Below are 12,903 nucleotides of genomic sequence, written 5' to 3' on the forward strand. Positions count from 1 at the left end.
ATTCGTCCACTCTTACTCCTGTTTACTGGTACCTTACTGCCCAGGAAATCCTATTCAGTGGCCACTCAACAGCAAAGCAGTGTTCCCCAGACCTTTCAAGGGTAGCTTCCCTGCAAGGAAACAAAACCAATCCATTCCCCCTTTAGCCTTAGTATGTGTTAATCCTCCCCATCTTCATTTATGCATCTTCGCCCACCTTGGCTTGTTCTTTACAAGGGGCCCCTTCAAGGGGCGCGTCCCAACACTAGAGTGAGGTGTTTGGCCCTGATCCAGGAACTTGTTCCATGTGAACAGACCCCCCTATTGGGTAACATGTGGGCACTGGCAGGGTTGGGGCCTTGAACAGCGTAAGTAAGAGTGGCAGATTCTGGCCCCATGCGCCAGGTTTTGGTACCCTCACATTCAGTGCCGGCTTGCTCTAGGAATAATCCTTTTGGCCTCGGTGGGGCTACTCACGGGATAAGGTTCTTCTAAACGGCCCTGGTTTGCGTTAGTCACAAGAACGGTGTGTCTTAACTTGCACCAACTAGGCTTCTAATTAAAATTTAATCATTTAAAAATATTAGTGGTTTTTATTACTTTGTTTTTGGGTAAATTTTGCCATCCCACATATTCTAGCTAAATTCCCTTTTATAAACAAAAAAGGGGGAAAAAAGTCCCTATGACCTATGAGCTTATTTTATTCGTTCCTAAATTCTGATCTATTTTGTGTGTCGAGGCTTTTAATTTTGTTGGTGAATCAGTTATGGGGTTGTACTGTAAAATGAAACCGCTTTTGGGGCTGTCCTAAACAATGTGACTTGCACAGAATTGGACATCCTGCACAGGCATTACCTGTGAAACGCTTCAGTCCTGAATAGTGGCCTTGAAACTTTGACAGTGAAAAGCATTATGTATTTTTTTCCTCTTTGAAACTTTTTTTTTCCTGTTGGAAACCACATTTCAACAGGCTGGGTTTGTAAAGCCATTTTTTTTTTTTTGTTGTTATTTTTAGTGTGGCTAGTGGCTGTATTGCTAGTCTTGGTGGGTTACTGTACATTATTCGCTCTATTGTTCAGCCGCATAAGAGAACCTTTGTCATACTCCCAGCAGAGCTATTTATATAGTGTGGCATTTCTAATGACTGCTTCCTGCGCTGGTGTTCTTCCACATTCCGCAGGAACAAAATAGTCCCTCTTAGATGAAGTAAGAGGAGCCGTAATTCCTACCAGAACCCTAATCCTGAATGTTGAAATTGAAAATTGGCATTTACAGAAAGGTTTGTTGTATATGGTGAGGCTTGTCAGTCCCAGTCAGTTAGGGTGACCAGGTAGCAAGTGTGAAAAATCAGGACGGGGTCAGGGGGGGTTATCGGCGCCTAGATAAGACAAAGCCCTGAGTATCAGGGCTGTCCCTATAAAATCAGGACATATGGTCACCCCACAGTCAGTAAGTCTGCCAAATACAGAGGGGCCATCCTCTGTGGCGAAGGTGGAAACTAGGGGTAATATAGGCAGAGCCATTGCTAGGGTACGACGAATTGGAGCGACTGCTTCAGGCCCTGCGCTTTGGGGGGTCCCCAGGGGCCGGCATGGTCGGTCCCAGAAGTGACGGAATCGTCACTTCTGCCCCGGGCCTTGCACCGCGCTAGGGCCGGCCCTGAATATAGGGGACCCCAGCCCTAGATCCACACACAGACAGGTTCCTCCATGAACAGATCTCCACCCCGTGACGTGACAGGGAAGCTTAGTCATCGCAGTGGCATTGTCAGCCCAGGCACTGCTGAGGTGACGGTAGGGATCTGCGTCGGGGGTGAGGAATGCGGGGCAGGCCAGGCCTGGGCTGCACTGGCGTCCTGGTTGTACAGAGACAAAGTTCCCCTATGGCCTGGGGCTGTGTTGTTTACTTCTTTTACTCCCTTACTAAGGGGAGTCATGGGGGTGGGGTTGTAAGGGGGAATCCTTGGTGGGTGGATATTTATGTTCTGCCACTAGGGAGATGAAGGAAGTGGGTAAGAACCTGATTGGTTACATGGGACTGCTCATGAGAGTAAGAGCTTTGAGGTTTGGTTCCCAGGAAAGTCCAGATCCATCTCTAACTAGTTACGTCCTGGAGAATTTTCTGCCCTAAGCAGAAATGGGTATATATTGTGTGAGAGATCATGTGTGATATTTTAATGAGTCAGGCTCTTAATAGACAATAAGCCCTGACAAGAAACCATCACAAACAACAACTTAACTCTCTTCGGAAACAATGAGCCATCTTAGTTCAAAAGAATCCAAGTCTCAAGGTCAGCAATGGAGCAATTCTTTGGTAGAGGGAGCTTACGTTTCACATGCCTGCTTTGTATCTGACCTAATACAGGGCACCAGCCAGCAGCACTGTGCTTTCCATAGTACTATTAGCAATCATTAAAATTCTCAGAAAACTTAGAGAAACAGATACACTCAAGCATAAAAAGCAGTAGCCAATGGCGTTTCTGTTTTAGCTTCTCTGCTAACAACAGTATTTTAAAAGGGGAAAATATTGTGCTGGGAATTTCTACTTCCCCTGGAAACCAGTAGTATAATATGAGCACCAACCCAGATGTTAAAATTATGTGCACTGGAAAAATAGCCCACTCTTGTTATTGGTCTTGATGTGTGTGTATTGGCCCCATGAAAAGGGGTAGAACACACTCCCCATTTGAAGTGATCCATGAACTATTGTTCGTGAAAGTGGGCGAAACCCCTTTCTCTTTATGTTTGCCGTTACTAACCAGCTGTGCAAGAAGTTAAACATAGTAATTAACCCATATGTGACCCACTAAATTCGACTGATTTCCAGACAGGGACAGAATGGTAACTCTAGCTTGCAATTTGAACCTCCTGTGTTCGTAATGATGATTTTACAGTGTAATGGTTGCACTAAATCCTCTCACTTTTGCTCTGTAGCCGGTGTTGTGACAAGAAAAGCTGTGGCAACAGAAATGAGACTCCATCAGATCCAGTGATAATTGACAGGTAAGGACCGCTATTGTTTCCTTCAATTTTATTTTATTCCTCATTATAATGAAACACCTGCACGGTGTTGCTAATGGGAAAGGGGCTATGTGTATCTGTGGATGAAATTTTGTTGTTGATACCGAATTCGTTGCGCTGTGCAATTGTGATTCCCATGGAAGGGCCATATGGAATGTAACTGTGAGACCTGCTCTTTGGAATGCTCTAGTTTTCGTATCTGATTCATGTTCATAAAGGGGATATTTTTCTTGCTGACTTTCTGTGGCTCAAATCACATGCTGTGCCAAGGAAGCTTCAGGAATAAAATAATAGTTTGTGATTTATGGAATGTGGTTGGGTGCTTATAAATATTTAACTTTAATTTGAAAAATGTTTGAATCATTATCACTTTTAGCTCCAGTAGTTCTGTTGGATGCAATCCATCTACATTTTAAGGTTTTTATTTATGCATAAGAACAGTTTAAAAAAAATCTGCAAACTAAGATTTTCTCCAGTTATTTTCTTTGGTTGGAGTGCTATTTTGACTATATTGTCAGTTGATTAATTCATTTTGCCTGTCTTAATTATTGTGTTTTTAAACAGATCCATATTACTAATCTGACATGACCAAGTAAATCACTGTAGAACGATAAATCTGTTTTAGTTGTTCTGAGCAATTTGCAGTCTGTTTGCAAATTATGCAAAGTTGTAGCCAAATAGTCATTTTTGTATTTTAATTATTGAAATTCATTGTACGGAAACATATATGATAAACAGTTTATTAGGTGGCATTACTCTGCGAGAGTTAAATGGCCACGAAGGACTGAAACTGTCTGTCATCAAACAGGGAAAGCAATGCCACGCAGTAATCAGTGAATACAGGGACCCTGAAGGGAAACTAACCTATGCACAGGAAAGGCAGAGTATAGAGTATAGTTCTTCTTTGTCTTATTGTCTGAGTTAATGTTCGCTATATTATGTTCAAAATACCTTCTGTGCTGGAGTGTCCGTTTTTATGAAAAAAGGTAGAGTCAGATCTGTTCAGCACCACATCAAAACAGAATTATATAAAAGAGAACATAGCAGAGAGGCACCACTTGGCATTGTGCTTAGGCAGGCTTTCAGGGTTATGTCTTGTTTGAGTTTAAGCAAGCGCATGGTTTGGCAGCTTAGAGAAAACGTTTTGGTTTGTTACAATATCTAATCCTGAGATCGTTTTAATCTCAGAACATATATATTTTAACTATGCAGCCGTTCACCTGATATTAGAATTAGGTGACACCAGGGGAAGTAAAAGAACACATATAAAACCACATCTCTGTAGAGATCTCTCTAAGTAGGCTGCAGAGTTGAACAGTATAAAATAGGGTGTTCAAGTGGCATTTTGAGCTACACGAAAGCTACAAAATTCACATGCATTTCTCATTGTACTGAAAAAAGAAATGTTAAGATGTTAATAGCTGGTTTACAGAAATATTTTGTTTAACGATCCAATATGCAGAGCTGTTAGTTGCAACTCATTTAAACTGTGACCCTACAGATTTTCAGCAGCTTTAAGGGAAAAAAAACAACAAACCAATTATATGAAAAAGTGGATTTAACTTCCTAGTAGTGATCAAATTAGCAGTATTTACTTAAACTGATACAAAGCTTGCAATTTTGAACACTAGGTTTAAAAAACAAGTTGAATACTGTTTAGATTATAATATAAATCTTACCTTGCCACCCGCACTGAACCCCCTTTTGCTTGTGAATGGGTTAAGCTTTTAAGTTCTTCACTTGGTTTTAAATTGTGACTTTGATACAGAAGGTTGATACGAGTGTGGTTTGAATAACATTTGATTTTGACCTGTTCCTGTGGGTTGCAGTGGGATAAGAAATTTGACTCAGCAGTGCTGTAATTAGCCTTCCCTGTGTTTTTGAACCAGGATTGTGTTACCTGGATTGCATTAGTGTGGCTTCTATTGTTGCCGCTTTGCATCTGTCCCAGTAGGGTACTTAAAACCTTTTCTTGGCCGTGGCTAGCTCAGACAATTTAGGCCAAATAAGTATGTGCTTTATACAGTTAGTGGCTTTAGTGATGTTTCTTGTGACATTTATCCTATTCATTTTTTTTCCTTTTGGTTTGAAAAGTATAAAGACATCTATATGGAGCTGCTATATCTTAAGAAAAGTACTTTAACAATTGTTGTAAAAAAATGTCTGCACAAGTCAGAACATGTGTTTAGTTGTGCTTGTTGTCACTTCTGCATGCATAAAATCTTAAGCTATTGTGTCAATTGATATGTAAAACCATATTTAGCTATTTTTATTTGCATGTGAGCTTGCAGAATTCATTTGACGTTTGGGCTAAAGCACTCCCACATGCCTTGCAGTCTGATAAAGCCTAATCTTTGAATTTAATCTGACTTTAACACAGAATCACCACTTAAACTCTTACCGTTTTTTAAGACAACCATACTTATATGAAAAATGCTGCCCTATTCTTCCCCCTGACTGTCTTTTTGATTGGTTATTCAAGAAAGCCATTTGTGGGATACAGATAGAGCAGTCTTTGTGGCTACAAAGTTAACTTGTACAATCAACTTAAAAGTTAGATTTTTTTACTAGATATTTAGGAAATATGGATTGTACCTGTTTATTTACTTAAAAGTGTGGTTAAAAATTTCAGTAGGTGCATGTGAGAACAGTCTAGAAAATTACTTTATATTTTAGTCTATTATAAAAGTGACCTAGAGAAATGTAGTGTCCCTCTCTTCTCTGAAGAGAGGTATAAATCTATTATTGTTAGAGACCAGTCATCTCAAGGAAGCTCATGGAAAAAACACAATGTATGTGGAATTATCTTTTTAGAATTGCCTGTATACTTGATCATGAACCCAGTTTTACATGTATCTAAACGAAGCTCTGTCACCAAGAACGAACTGTAAAAGGGTATTACTGTCACAACACAAATGCACAATGATTCCTGTTACAAGTGAAGCAATAGGTTGCACAGTAATCCTAGATAAAGTGAAAATGTAGCACTTGCTGGTATTATATTAAGTTCTAGATTGATTTAACATTCAAATTGTAACTCATATTTGAATTTAAAATATTTGCAATAAAATTCCTGTGCAGAAATTGAATAAATTGTAGTTTTATTACCACACTAGATATCCCTGTGTCCTAACCTTTTTCCTTACAGTTATCTTAGTTCAATAAATAAAACCTCATTAGACTATTCCCATTTCAACAAGTTTATTAAATTTTACAGGAGTAATTAGCATAAGCTGTGCTAATTTTTCTGGAAGACTAATGAGAGAGCTCCCTAATTAGGTTTGCTTTGTAGGAATCAGAAAAGATGATAATGACAAAAGTCACATAGGGTGGAAAGTGGAGCTTTATATTATTTCTTGATTTGGGAAAGCCACTTCCGTATCTTGGCCCCCTTGCAAACTTTTTTTTAACCCACCTGACCATTGTGGATCTAGATATTCAATTGAGATACCAATGCTTGCTGTGCTTTTCTTTCCCTTTTATGGATGGATCTAGTCAACAGTAGTCCTGCTGGTTAAGATAAATACAGACAGTTGTTTCAATCTCCAACATGTGGCAGATTAACTTCAGCATAAAGGGTCACGTTCAGTCTACAGGTTCTATACGATTCCTGAAATCTGTCCTTACCGATTTTAAAAGAGGACCTATTTAGGTAAATTTCAAGACTGGTGTCTTTCTAGAAGATGCACTCTAGTTCAACTGTAAGTTGTTAGGCTTGATGGAATCCTTACCAGGTGAATTTCTATACTCTGTGCTTTGCAGGAGGTCCGACTGGTGATCATAATGGATCCTTCTGGCCTTAATTTGTGAAAACTTTGAAGTGCTTCATGTACTGCCATCTTTCCTTACATTGAAATGGACCCAACTTCTGAGGAGTAAATTGCATTTGTCATTTGCTTACATATTTTGGCCCAATCAGAGCTGTTGTCAATAGGCGTTATCGGATCGATCAATATTTTTCTCTTATCTATCTGGGATGCACCCAATCACCAGGGTGTCTGACTTGCCTACAGGCGTTTTTGAAATCGTTCAGTCTCTAACCTGAAGACGTTTATATTTGCAGGTAGGATTTCATAGTGCAGTGACGTGAAAAGAGGCGTGAATGAGTTTCACTGCCTCCGTTCTACTGCTTTAAAAGTCATCGTGTAGTGGATTGTATTTTATGGGCCTGATCATCCTCTTTCATGCCAAAATGCCTTGCAGAAGAAATACAGATGTGTTGTAGGAAAGTAGCACCAGTTATACCCTATTGCCTCCCCAAAATCTGCTGTTCAGGCCTAGTGCAGATGTGGCAATGAATGCATTTAACAGTAGCTTTACATGCCCAAGGAAGGTCTCTGAAGTGCCGTAAAGTCAGGTAGTTTATAGACGCTTTTCCATCATCAAAGAGGCGAGGTGATGTCAGGATGGGGTTTTTGCTAGTGAGGAAGCAATGGGTGTTTGAATGCAGGGGAATAGCTCAGTGCCCACAGAACCTTGATTGTGGAAAAAGATGGTGGGGCACAGGCCCAGAGTGGCAAAGGAGATTTCAGCACATGCCAGTGACATTGGAAACAGTCTGAGATGGGTGCTAGTAACACCTAGCGAAGGGACATCTGTCCCTCTGACAACAGACTCTGTGTTCTGGTCATAGACGTACAAACAGAGGCCCAATCGGCTGTATCTGAACCCAGGTCCCATTACCAGCAGTGAACTGAACTGAACTAAACCACCAGTGTGGTCTACAAGACTGCGTTTTAAAGCTGTCTTCACCTGCCTTCATTTATGCTCCCTATTGGCCTATTTTTACATATGGCCAGTAGAGGAACACGGGGGATAGCCCTGTTACCTTGGGCCATCCCTCCATTTTGTCTCGCAATCAGGCGTGGGAGTTTGATGGCAGTCGCTGCTAGGTGTATTTTGGGAGATAGGAGGTTTGTCTAACATGTGCTGCGTCTCCAGCTTGCCCTGCATCAGAAGGCACGATGCCTTTCATGGAAATGTAGATTGTTCAGTGGAGAATGCGAGCAAGGGAGTCCATATTAATGCAAGTGTAGAATAAACTGAGAAGCCATTTTGGTTTCACTAATCCAAAATGAGGTACATTGTAGGAACAGAATAGTGGCAGTTAATGATCATGTGTTGGTGAAAGGAGGATTGTGGCAAAGGGAATATAAAATATGTTACCTACGTGCACATACATGAAGTAGGCTGTCTTGTCTGTACCAGCAGTCTGAGCAATATCTCCCCTGCCCCCTATAAAGTTCTGCTACTCTTTTATCATGCAGACTAAACGCATTAATGTTCCAGGCAAGTTCTCAGAAGGGACAGAATTCAGCCTAGATGAGTGAATGTTATTTGCTTTAAGCCCATTACTTGACTTTTTGAGAGGGTAGCGACCAAACACCACTCTACAGGATTTGGTTATGATTAGCACATCTGCAAAGTATTATCTAAAGTGTTTTTCCATGTAAATTAGGTGACCAAAAGAGTCTTGAACCTTCATAACATAAATGGAGGCTCCAGTCAGTACAAAGTTGTCACTTAGGAGAGTCAAATACAAATGTCTGAAACCCCTCCCCCCCATTAAATAGGCTCTAGGGGTACTCCTAATTGGCATAGAAATGAACCCTGATGTGGCATCAGTCCTGCTTCAAATAAAATAGAATTGGGGGAGAACTTCACAGGGGTTTGTGCAAGAATTTTTCTTTGGTTTCAGTCCATGTGGGTTGTGTCTCTCTCCCCAGCTCTTCCTTACCTGCACTCTGGAGTTCCACTTTGTGTTTCAACTTTGTATGAACCCAAAATCTCAAAGCAGAAATTGGCCTAAACCAAACGATTTCCATTTGTTGTTTGTTTGTTGGATTTGATGGATAAAAACAAAGAATTTTGTATGATTTCAGAACCTCTCGGAAACTCAGTTCCGAATTTCCAGTTGGTTTTATGTTGTTTTGGGTTTCTCTAAAATCACACGGCACTAATAGTTACTTGATTCTCTCAGTAATACTTTTGAATCTGCAGTTAGGGTTATGGGCTTTGTTTCATTCAGATCTTATCCCTAATTATTATTTAATATCACATTAGTGTCCAGAGACTCCTGCCAGGATCAAAGCACTCATCAAAGTGCTACATGGTGTCCAGTCTCAGGTAGATAGATGGTCTCTGTCCTGAAGAGACTTTTTGCCTTTATATGGTTTGAGAATTAAGGGTTGTATTTTCAAAGGAATCCAACAGAATTAGGCATCCAACTTCCATTTCATTTCACCGTGATTTTGGCACCTAATTCCCTTAGGTTAGCTTGAAAATCCTAGCCTTGGTCACTAGGGGCCAGCGTTTTCAGTGGGCATTAATTTTGGGTTCTCAATTTTTAGCAGCACACCCTAGGAGATCTTTGGCCTAATTTTTCTGAGGTACATCCCAAACTCCAGTTACATCACTGGGAGCTGCCCAGAACTTTAGACAACCAGGCCTCAGGTGTGGAAAGCTGGACACTATAAATTAAAGGGCATCAGCAAAATTTTTAGCTGACGGTGCTTGGTGCTACGGGCCCCTTACGAAGTTCAGAGCATGCTCAGCTCTCCCCCTGAAGTGAGCCATTCCCGGGAGAACTCAGAGCCCGCCTTGACTGGGGACTTTCCTTTGTTTCCATTCACAAAACTTAAAATGTGCCCTTCATACCTATCGATTTCTTAGTGCTAACTGCTACCTCAAAGCGTGTCGTGGAACAGAGAGGACGTGCTCAGCCTAGGGAGTTTTCTGAGTCCACACAACTCAGCATAACTCTCTCCTTGTTTGGTTGGGTTTTTTTTGGAAATAAAAAAATTCAGAAATATTGTGTTATCTCAACTGTCGCTGCTGAGGATAAATTTACCATCCTTTCTTCACCCCCTGATTGATTTCAACATTTGCTGTCACAGTGGGAATACACACGCGATTGCTAGGAACGAGAGGGGTATAAAATGTGTTTGTGGAGATTATACTAAATTTGGCTGTAGATTGGCTAAAATTGTTTTGAAGATGAAATGTGTAGCCTGTGTCTCTGGCAGCTTTTTGTGCAGCAGAATGTAACCGAGAGCACAATCCTGCAATTGCTTATGCAAACGAGTAACTTTCAATGTGCGAGCTGTCCCGCTGACCATCACATGCATCACGGTTTCCAGAATTGGCCCCTAATTTAATAAGTGAATGACAATCTGTATGTTTGCATTTTATTGGCCACGCCTGCGAAGATAACCATGATCTATTCAAATACCCTTCACTACACTGGAGATATATCACTTTAACACAACATACTGCTAATAAATATAAAATACAGTAAAAAGCAAGTAGTGGTTTCTATGTAGATCGTAGCTGGAGTGACATCCTAGAAATGTGTTTAACGTAGTGTCTGAAACAGCTGCATGTCACGTAGTAGAAACGATAAATTCTGGTATGAGTTTTCTCTTTTCCTGTAGTATCAGTTTTTCTTCTGTAACAGTTCTGGAAAAGTACAGAAAAGCCATACAAAGTTTCCAGTGTGTCACATTAGCAACTTTGCAGAGGTAGTTTGTGATCAGAATATATTAACTGTATCAAATAAGTGTTTGCTTTTTTTTTTTTTTTTTGCGAAGGACAGTATTTTAGACTTTTAAATAGTATCATAAATAGTTTTCTGTACTACTTTTAAAACAGAATGTTGCTATATGAAAGCAATATTTCTGGAGGTTTTCATTTGTGCTTTATATGAAGCAATTATTAAAATATTTTATTTCATTACCCTGAAATTATATCCTGGACAGTGAGAAAGTGACCCAGTTATACAGACTTTCACTGCAGTCGTTGAAATACTGCAAACAGTGCTGTTTTGTCTTTAGTTTCTAGCTGCCTCTAAAGGTAAAGGCCGATGAAGATAAAAACCTTAGAAGGGCTATTTCTCCAATTACAAGGCTTTGTCCTAGAGAAAATAAAGGTTTAGACTTATAGTATTCATTTATAACAGAATTTTAATTACCTTAACCTGGCAAAACTGAATCTGAATTTTTTTAACAAGATATAGCAGAAGCAACCCGTGAATTCTGCATATTCCATGTCCTCTCTTATTAAGGGCACAGATTTGAAATGCAATGAATCTAATTCGGGAGTGGGGCGGAAATCACAGTGGCTGATCAGTGTAACACACACCATGTTTGTAGTGGGAACAGAGTGGTCCTCGGTACACTTTTGGACTCTTTTTCTTTTGACGGTGAAGTGCAGGGTTCTCTTTCCAGCAATACAGGGCAGGGGAAGGAACAAAAATAAAATAAAATGTAATGTTTTAAGCAGACAAGCTGGCAAATCTATATAGCTTTATAACAACTCAATAACCTCCAAAATGGCATACTGCAACTATGCCATCCAGCTAACTGTTTGAGACACAATAGTTTTGTAATATAATATAAAAAGTAATAGTGTTAGCTAACACATCTTTAATAAGATATTGTCCACTGCTCTGCCATATGCTACAGAGCAGGCTCTCACTCCGTGGGGCTTTTGATTCTTCTCAATAAGATTATTTCAAATACTCTAATCCTGAATCATTGACATGAATACAAAAGCCTAGTGACATCTAATAGATGCCTCTTAGCTTTGCTTTTCCTCTTGTTCCTTTCCTTTTTCTTCTCTTTTTACCTGACAAAAAGCTTCCAGATACTTGGGCTCTGTCTCTCAGTAGCAGCATGTGGGTCTCCTCATGAAATATAAAGGAGGAAAAAGGACTGACATAGGGCTGATAAGCCATAGAGCAAAGGACCATAGATTAAAAGTAAATGCCAGTAAATCCTACCCTGTACACTTGTTCTTTTATTGTTTTCTTTAACACTTTCAGTGCCGGGGAGAGAGAGAGAGAGGAGATTTTGTTTTTAAGGATACAGGGTATTGTATCCTAAAATCTTTCTGTGTAATCAGATTTAATTGACTGATTTCTTCCCCCCCCCCAACATTCTAAATGTTGTTATGAAATGTTCATTTCAGCCACTAGGATTGTTCAGTCAGCTCTGTGCTCAGATACTTTTTTTAAAAAGTGATCTTTTCTTGCACAAAAGAAAGTCCGTCATACCAAGCCGTTGTTCCCCTTCAGAGGGGGCTTTCATCTGAAATGAATTTTTAAAAAATATTAAAATAACATACCTAGATGTCTGGTAATGTATTAATAAGTTCCCTTTTGATGACAGGGTCTTGCCAGGTTGGCTGTTTGAGTCAAGAACTCCTTTTCTTTACTTCACTGTCCTCTTGGACCCTTCCAAAACTGTTCATGAACTGAATATCAAAAGTATTTTTGGAAGAGTTTTTAATACAGGCTATAGTCAGCGGCTCTACTGGGTAAAAAAAAAACATTCACAAGGACTGAAAAACCATGGTTAGATCAATTCTTGTAACATCAGATGGTATTCAAAAAATCATTTTCAGTAATTTTCTCCATCATTGTGTAGGCTGCCTTCCAGGTTTTTTGACTGGAATAACTATCCACTCCTATCCAGTTGGATTCTCATCGTTTTTGTAATCTTTATGAATATAATCTTTCAGTTAGACTTTTTGGCATCTATATCACTACATAACCATTGGCTGACATCCCAGGTGTTAAGTCGCTTTGATAAGTGGATGTTAAAAAACATATTACCGAGTTTGTATTTTGTAGAAGGATGTCACAAGAAGGGGAGAAACGTATTCCATTGTCATGATAAAGTTCTGTGCTTCAAAAGAAGACGAAAATTAGCCATGCTTGGAGCTATTTAGCGCTGATGTAAGGATTCTTCCCAACACGCTCCATGTTTCTCCGCATGACTTCAGTCTTGTAATGGCCAAGTTCTGATCCCAGATGCATCTCTTGGAGAAATCTGCTGCTACCTGTGTGCTGGCATGAGCAAGAGCAGACTCCAAGATATATTCTGATTGATGCCACTCATGTAAG

The 12,903-nt window shown here is 39.9% G+C and overlaps 1 protein-coding gene across 2 annotated transcripts in view; it reads left to right on the forward strand.

The window, feature by feature from the left end:
• Positions 1–12,903, forward strand: part of EBF1 (EBF transcription factor 1) — a 317,562-nt gene that overhangs the window by 18,966 nt on the left and 285,693 nt on the right. For both annotated transcript variants that reach the window (XM_034778464.1, XM_034778463.1), the window contains exon 5: positions 2,913–2,981. In XM_034778464.1, the coding sequence (XP_034634355.1) occupies positions 2,913–2,981 (69 nt within the window). The remainder of the gene's footprint in view (positions 1–2,912; positions 2,982–12,903) is intronic.

This window comes from Trachemys scripta, chromosome 8 (genome assembly GCF_013100865.1).
Source record: "Trachemys scripta elegans isolate TJP31775 chromosome 8, CAS_Tse_1.0, whole genome shotgun sequence".
In the NCBI taxonomy this organism is placed as follows: Eukaryota; Metazoa; Chordata; order Testudines; family Emydidae; genus Trachemys; species Trachemys scripta.